This window comes from Gekko japonicus, unplaced genomic scaffold (genome assembly GCF_001447785.1).
Source record: "Gekko japonicus isolate JY-2015 unplaced genomic scaffold, Gekko_japonicus_V1.1 scaffold893, whole genome shotgun sequence".
Classification (NCBI taxonomy): Eukaryota; Metazoa; Chordata; class Lepidosauria; order Squamata; family Gekkonidae; genus Gekko; species Gekko japonicus.
Genome location: NW_015170302.1, coordinates 14,108 through 22,665, shown reverse-complemented (window position 1 = coordinate 22,665; position 8,558 = coordinate 14,108). Strand labels below are relative to the sequence as shown.

General features: G+C 50.0%; 1 protein-coding gene across 1 annotated transcript in view; it reads left to right on the top strand.

Moving 5' to 3' along the window:
* Positions 1-8,558, top strand: part of LOC107116084 (Golgi integral membrane protein 4-like) — a gene marked incomplete at its 3' end in the record, with an annotated part of 47,462 nt that overhangs the window by 25,368 nt on the left and 13,536 nt on the right. Inside the window, exons 4-5 of the mRNA XM_015417946.1 lie at positions 1,115-1,164; positions 4,218-4,271. Coding sequence (XP_015273432.1) covers positions 1,115-1,164; positions 4,218-4,271 — 104 coding nt within the window. The remainder of the gene's footprint in view (positions 1-1,114; positions 1,165-4,217; positions 4,272-8,558) is intronic.

The following is an 8,558-nucleotide window of genomic DNA, read 5'->3' as shown; positions in this document are numbered from 1 at the left end:
TCTTCTTCTTCTTCTTCTTCTTCTTCTTTTCTTCCCTCCCCTCCTCAAATCCCACCCTCCCCAGGCTCCACCCCCAAATCTTCAGGAATTTCCCAGCTTGGAGTGGCAACCCTCATTGCAAGCAAATCCCACTCAACAACCCCAGTGCCTTTTTTAAAAAAAGAAAGAAACCAACAATTTTTGTAAGGACGCTGGCCAGACTTGATGCATCGTAGGACTTTGCGGAAGATCGATCGGGCAATTGCTGCGTGTTTCTCAAAGGTTTCGGAGTGTTTTGCCTCCCGGCAAGCGATTCTTAGGAGTCCTAAATAAAGATGTTGTTCCTTGCCATTTGTGCAGATTAATTACCCCCCCCCCCCCAATTTGCTGTTCAGAGAAAAAGTTGAAAAGGATTGATTTTTTTGCTTCACGGACATGAAATTCTACAAAATTGCTGCAATGAGGTTTGGAGAGGGAGGAAAGAGGTGTTCGTCTGTCCTAACCTCCTCCCGAGAGGACAGGTGGATCTGGGGAGGACTTTGGAGGGCTCAAATCCTAGAGGGAGCAGCCCCTTTTGTGAGCAGAGAGTCTTACCCTCTGGAGGTTGCCAACTTCCAGGTGCGGCCTGGAGATCTCCTGGCATTCCAATTGCTCTCCAGATGACAGAGATCGGTTCCCCTGGAGAAAAGTTAGTCAGTTAGTAAGTCTTTCTCCCTCTCCTCTGTTCTATCAGAGTTTATTTCTTTGATAAACCGAGTTATTTTCTTTAAGCAGTTCCTCCGCATGTTTGAACTCTGCCAACAGAATGGAATTAAATAAATACGAATGAATTAAATTAAGCCGTCTGAAGTGCTTCATAACTGCTAGGCATAAGTATCGGGCAAAACCGCAGACGATGTCTGTTGCTTTTATTCTTTGCTCCCCCTTTGTTTTCCGGTGCAATTAAACTTAACTTTTTGAAGGTTTAGAAGTTTGTGTTCCCTTTGCTTTTGCAGGGCTTTTGTAATGTTCCTCAGTGGTTACATTCCATCCTGCTAGGTCCATTGTCTTTTGGCCAGCTCCCTCCTGAAAATGTGAACCAGATCCTTGTAAATGCCTTTGTGCTAATTTCTTCATTTTCTCCCCTCCCTTTCAGATTTTTTGGTATACAAACTAGAAGCTCAGGAGGCCCTTAACAAAGAAAAGGTGGGTAAACCCAAGTTTCTTTGGTTTTGTGCGTGGATCTAGAGAACACACAAAAATGTAATATCCTATGTGTATTGCCACATTTAGCTTCCTCAGAGTTTCTCAGTGGGAAGTGTGCCACTGTCTAATCTACAGGCCTGAAACCTGCAGAATTGTATCTTTCCTAGGATCGTTTTATTATAAATGTTAGAGCATATGCAGCACCGTCCCCAGGTCTTCAGTTATCCTCATTTTACAGATAGGGAATCGGGGGTGAGAAATTGTTCTTTTGCACTCACAGCTGCAGGTCCGTTTAAAATCTGGATTTGAACCCGGGTCTGCTGTATCGAAGTCTAGTCTAGTAAGGGTTTGTGACTTGTAGAAACAGCCACGTTGGTGGGAGAAGTGGGTTTTGAACTGAGGTCTCCTGGCTCATATTCCTGTGCTGTATTTACCAAGCCTGTTACTCATTCTGAGCAAACTTCCTAGCATAGTCCAGGAAATGGCTAGGGGGTAGAGAACCAACCATCAAGTGCTCGTCCAGCAAAAAACTGACCATTTGAGATTAGGCTGAGAGAGGATTTCCCTATGAACTTCCATGGCTCAACAAGTATTAGAACTCGTTGCATCATACACGTCCTTCTTCTGGAAAGAGTTGGGTTTGTTATCCTGACCTGGAACATTTAAAGAAACAGCTAGGGGTCCTTTTGGAGAGGGGCTGTGGATCAATGGAAGTGCACCCACTTGGCATACGGAAGGTCCCAGGTTCAATCCCCAGGATCTCCAGTTAAAAGATCTTGCAGTAGGTGGTGTGAAAGACCCTGCCTGAGACCTTGGAGAGCTGTTGTCAGTCTGAGTAGACAACACTGACACTTCGAGAGAGGCTGTGGTTCAGTGGTAGAGCGTCTACTTGGCATTCAGAAGGTCCCAGGTTCAATCCCCAACATCCCCAGTTAAAAGATCCGGCGGTACGTGACGTGAAAGACCTGTGCCTGAGACCCTGGAGAGCTGCTGCCAGTCTGAGTAGATAATACTGACTTCGATGAACCCAAGGGTCTGATTTGGTAGAAGGCAGCTTCACGTGATGGTCTCATTCAGTGTAACGTGGCTCCACGTGCTCATATGTTTTGAGGCTTGATGGTATGTCCTGTCCGGAGCATGAGGACGTCTGGGAACAGCTCACTCGCTCCCTGCCGTTGGGGCTAGGACCGCAGCGGCGGGAGGTGGCAGTTGTGCCTAATGGGCTGACACTTTGCATGCTAAATGAATAGCTGTTGGTGACAGGGAGGCCAGAATGACAGAAGCGTAAATTATCTGTGTTCCGAAGCATGCTTGCTCAGGGAATCAATCTTGGCCCTATTAATTTTGGTTTAGCGGAGCTAATGGAGGATGAGAGTTAAGATGCGCCGCACGACGGGAAGTCATTTCCTCTCGTTTATGACTGATGATGCATTAGATAAAACACAAACATTCGTGAGCCGTAAGGTCACCCTTGGTGAGGAGGGATTGCCTGAGCCGTGACCTGCCCTCCCTTTAATGGTCTAAGCCAGGGGTGTCGAACTCATTTGTTATGAGGGCCAAATCTGACATAAATGAGACCTCATTGGGCCGGGCTGTGTGTGTCATAAAAGGTAATGCCAGGTAACGGAGATATAACTTTGTAAAGGACACAAACCCAAAGGTGGTTTTTTTACTTAAAATAAAAACATGCTTTAAACATTAGCACTCTTGCAATATTTTGTTTATTTAACAGTGTCCGATAACTGACACCTCTTGCTCTGAATTACTGCATCAAAATGTCTGTGCTGTTGCAATCCTGAGTATGCTGTTCAGGTGTGTATCTGTAAGCTGTAAAACTACGATGACGCAGCAGCAGCAGAACTGGAAGAAGAAGCAGGAGACAGCCAGTTCCACTGCGGGCCTGACAGAAGCCCTCTGGGGGCCTAATCTGGCCCCCGGGCTGCATGTTTGACACCCCTGGTCTAAGCAGTGGCTGTGAACGCGAGATGGTCTCAGGGACGTCCGACTTGCCTCAGTGGTGGAATGAGCTCCCATATGATATCCACAGGGCTTGCAAGATGGAACTCTTCCACTGGACTTTTGGTTGAGGCAGCGGACGTCCCACCCCCCGTTGATCTCCCAATGGATCTGAATAACCATATAAAGGATTCCCTTGCTCGAAAGCCTGTCAAATCCGACTCTGGGGGCAGTGCTTATCTCCATTTCCAAGCTGAAGAGCCAGTGCTGTCCGAAAACTTCTCCGTGGTCATGTGGCTGGCATGACTAAAACGTCGAGGCGCACTAAATGCTGTTACCTTCCCACCGAACTGGTACCTATTTATCTACTTGCAATTTCTTGCTTTCGAATTGCCAGGTTGGCAGGAGCTGGGGCCAGAGATAGGAGCTCACTCCATCCCGCGGCACTCGGGTCTCAAACTCCCAAGCTACTGACCTTCCAAGTCTGCAGCTCAGCATCTTAACCTCTGAGCCACCATGGCCATCTCACTGCTGAGACATCTGGCTAAATTTTACAATGCACTTTATGAGTTATCAGGGCTTTTTTTGTAGAAAAAGCACATCAGGAACTCATTAGCATAATAGGCCACACCCAACAACAGACACTCATTAGCATATCCAGCCACACCCATGAGAGCATAGCTCATTAGCATATTAGGCTGCACCCCCATGTTACCGGAAGTGTGGTCATCCAGCCACACCCTCCTTTTGCTTCTTATTCTGTTTACCTTGTTTGTTGTCAAAACCCAGGGCCTTTTTTTTGTAGCAGGAACTCCTTTGCATGTTAGGCCACACCCCTAATGTGGCCAATCCTAATGAGTTTCTGCTATTGGGTGTGGCCTATTATGCTAATGAGTTCCTGCTGGGCGTGGTCAACTTGGGGGCCAGCCGGAACGCCGTTCCTGTGCGTTCCTGCCCAAAAATAGCCCTGTGAGTTATGTTGTTTTAAATCGCTGTTTTAAATTGTTTTTGAATTGTCTTCTGTATTGTATTGAGACCGCAGGGTTCAGAGGTAGATGGTGCATGCTTTGATGGGCTTCTCTTCTCTTTGGTTACAGCAAGATTCCATGAACAGATACGGCGCTCTGAGCTCCCAGCATAAGATACTGAAGGTAAAGCGACCTCTTCTCTCCCTGCTTTGAAAATACACACACAAATTTAAACCATTGAGTCAGCACGGTGTCGGGGTTAGAGTGTCAGATTCGGGTCTGCGAGACCCAGGCTAGCCTCCTTGCTCTGGAGGGTTGCCAGCTCCGGGTTGGGAAATCCCTGGAGATTTTGAAAGTGGAGCCTGGGGAGGGCGGGGTTTGAGATGGGGAGGGACTTCCGCAAGGTTGAATGCTATAGAGCAGGGGTGGGCAAACTGTGGCTCGGGAGTCACATGCAGCTCTCGCACATATTGTGCGGCTCCCAGCAGGGCAGCTGGGGAAGCAAAGGGGGAGGCAAGCTTTTCCTCCCTCCCTCCCTCCTGTCTATTCGCTTTCTTTGTTTCTCTCTTTCTTTCCATCTCTGTCTTTCCACCTCTTTCATTCTTTCTTTCCACCTCTCTCTTTCTCTCTCTCTCTCTTAGACAAATAATTAGCAAACTAATAAATATATTGGACGAATAAATATCATCGTCAGTATCTGGTTTTACCCCTCTTGTTTTTATTGTTGGCAGTCCCATGTAATGTCAACAAAAAAGCGAATTTGTATATTTTCCAATAAAAACATACGTGTAATATCTGTTCGAGTTTTGCGGCTCTCAAACATCTGGCATTTATTCTGTTTGGCTCTCAGGCTGAGCAAGTTTGGCCACCCCTGGTATAGAGTCTACCTTCCAAAGTAGCCGTTTTCCCCAGGGGAACTGATCTCTGGACCCTGGAGATCAGTTGTAATTCGGCGAGATCTCCAGCCACCACCTGGAGGATGGGAACTCTGCTGCTCTGTAGGGTTGACGGCTCTGGGTTGGGAACTACGTGGAGATTGGTGGGGGTGGAGCCTGGAGAGGGCGGGGTTTGGGGAGGGGAGGGACCCCAGTGTGGTCTAATGCCCTAGAGTCCACCCTCCGAAGCAGCCATTTTTCTCCAGGGAAACTGATCTTGGTGACCATCCAGAGATGGACAACAATAGCAGGAGATCTCAGGTGCCACCTGAAGACTGGTACCTTTACTGCTCTTCTATGGCAGCTTTCTGGGATTCCGTGGGCCAGTCACACACTCTCAGCCTAACCTACCTCACAGGGTTGTTGTGGATAGAATGGAAGAGAGAAGAACAATGTGAGGAGCTTTGCATCTCCACCGGGGAGAAAGGCAAATGAAGTAAATAACAGCCGTTCAAAAGCTTGGCTCAGTGTGAACTGAAGAACAGCTACACTGGTTCAGTCCAAAGATCCCTCAAGTCCAGTGTACGGTTTCTATTGCTCAAATGGCGACCATTTGGTGGTCTCTGGGGAACTGCGTAGTATCCAGGGGTCGTTTCGTAGGAAAAGAGCTAGGGGAACTCATTAGCATAACTCATTAGCATATGCCACACCCCCTGACATCACCGGAAGTGTGTCATAAGGCTACACACCCCGCCCCCAACGGTCCCGGCCGCCGTCGCTGGCCTTGCAGCTCCACTGTCGAGCCCCATGAGGGGCCTGGTGGTGGACCTGCAAGGCCGGCGGGAGTGCAAGGAAGCCCCGCAAAGGCCCTCCCTGGCCCCAGGCAGGCAGGGGTGGGGAGAGGCAGGGAGGAAGCAACTTACCCTCCCTCTTCTCCTGCCTCCTCCTGGCTGAATGAGGGCCGGAAGCGGGGCGGCCGGAAGCAGGGGGCGGGGCTTCGTCATGTGCCCTGCCCCCCGTACCTCACCCAGGGGAACTGCAATCCCCCGCGATCCCCCCCCCGAAATGACCTCTGGTAGTATCAGCTGGGATTCTTGCAAAGATTGCTGGACTTAAGTGACCCTTGGCCTGATTAAGCTGTCTTCTTATGTTCTTCGAGAGTGAATGTTCAGGATCACGTTGCAAGTCAGTGAGCGGCTTTGTTGTCGAGAGAGCTTGCGGATGCGCTCTCCGCACGGTGACTTGACCGTACCTTGGTGGACCTCAGAGTAACAAAGAAGCGACCAGTTTTTGGGGAAAGACTCAGGTAGGTCGCTGTGTTGGTCTGCAGCAAAAGAACAAAGTCTGAGTCCAGGGGCACCTTTAAGACCAACCAAGCGCCGAATAATAGATGCTTTCGAATTATGGTGCTGGAGAAGACTCTTGAGAGTCCCCTGGACTGTAAGGAGATCAAATCAGTCAGTCCTAAAGGAAATCAACCCTGACTGTTCCCTGGAAGGCCAGATACTGAAGCTGAAGCTGAACTACTTTGGCCACCCAATGAGAAGGGAGCACTCGCTGGAGAAGACCCTGATGCTGGGAAAGACTGAAGGTCAAAGAAGAAGGGGACGGCAAAGGATGAGATGGTTAGACAGTGTGATCGATGCAACGAACATAGACGGAAGGCAGGAGGGCCTGGCGTGATGTGGTCCATGGGGTCGCAAAGAGTCGGACTCGATTGTGCGACTGAACAGCAACAACAACTTTTGTTCCGGGTGTAAGCTTTTGTGTGCGTGCATGCTGCTTCAAATACATGCCTGCGCACGGGCGCTTATCCCCAGAATTAAACTTTGTGGGTCTTAAAGGTGCCACTGGACTCAGACTTTCTTCTGATGCTTCGGACAGACTCAGACTTTGTTCTGTTGCTTCAGGCTGACACCGGCTCCCAGCCGGAACCCTCTGACGTCATCTCTTAGAGATGTGAATGATAGAGATTGTGGGGCGGGGGGGGGAACAAAACCTTCCAGAATGTCAGCGCAGGCATCTCACATTGCCAGCATTTTCACAAGGGGATCCCACCCCCCCGCAGACAATAACACGGGTAATGATTTACTACAGGGGGGGGGGGGACCAGACAATAGGTGCTGTCTCTAGTGAACAGGGACAGTTGGAGCGTATGGAATTTGATATAGGACGCCTCCCCCTCCTGGACCTCATTCCCATGCCGGGGACAAAAATACGCAGAGACATCCTTTTGCGTAACACCGCTGACCCGGAATTCACCTCCCTTTTGGGTTCCCGTAGCAACCTGCGAGGGATCTGGATCCTGCACGTCCTGACTTGGCAGTGCCCATTAGATATGCAGATCTGTGGGGTGAACTTCTGGCCCAAGGCGCACAATAGCTAATTCTCGGAAACTTTTCCAAAGGAGAGGCCGGGAGGGAGGGTGAGAAGGGAGCGGGTGGGAAGAAAAGGCGTAAATCAGCTGCCTTATTTTCCCTTCTGTGCAGCCAACCGATTTGGGTCTTGCTGAAACGTTTCCAAATGCTTGGGGGGGGGGGCTCCTTCCGAGGATTTGGTAAATGGCTAAATTCCCACATGCTTTAAAAATTTATTTATTGGATTTCTACCCTGCCCTTCACTACCCGAAGGAGTCTCAGAGCAGCTTACAGTCTCCTTCCCTTCTCCTCCCCACAACGGACACCCTGTGAGGTAGGTGGGGCTGAGAGAGCTCTGAGAGAAACTGCTCTTGAGAGGACAGCTCTGAGAGAACTTGTGACTGACCCAAGGTCACCCCAGCAGCTTCATGTGGAGGAGTGGGGAAATCGAACCCGGTTCTCCCAGATCAGAGTCCGCGCTCGTAGCCACTGCACCAAACCGGCTCTGCTTTTTACCGTGGCGTCGGCTTTCAAACTCTCAGAGGATCGATTGAGATGTTAAGGATGCAGTCCAGTCATGGTCTTGAAAGTGATCCCCGCTGAACTCTGAGGGGAGGGGGGCTGACCTTTTGGTAAGTGCGCATAGGATCATTTGGCACAAGTGTTTCTCTGGTGCTGAAACTGCCCCCCCCCAAAAAAAATCCCTCACATCATCCCACGGATGGAACTTTCCCAGCCAAGATTCTTGGGGAGCCTCGAAGAGGAACGACTAAAAGTAGGGTTGCCAGCTTCCAGGTGAGGCCTGGAGATTTTCTGGAATTACAATTGATCTCCAGACTAGAGACATCGGTTCCCCCGGAGAGAATGGCTGTTTTGGAGGGTGGCCCCTCCCCTCCCCAAGCTCTACCCCTAGATCTCCAGGAATTTGCCAATCCACCGCTGGCAACGCTTTTTACTGTGGCGTCAGCTTCTCTGATGCTTCTGTGGTCAGCAGGGCTCAGGCGTTCTTTTCTTCCGGGCCTGGTACAAACTTGTGGTGTGCTCCTCCCCCAAGACAGTAACACCACAATACCTCATCCCGTACGTACAATTTGGGTTGCCAGTTCCAGGTTGGGAAACACCTGGAGATTTGGGGATGCAGCCTGAGAAGGACAGGGACCACAGCGGGGTACAGTGCCGTAGAGTCAGAGGTCATTTCGGGGGGGATCGCGGGGGATCACAGTTCCCCCGGGTGAGGT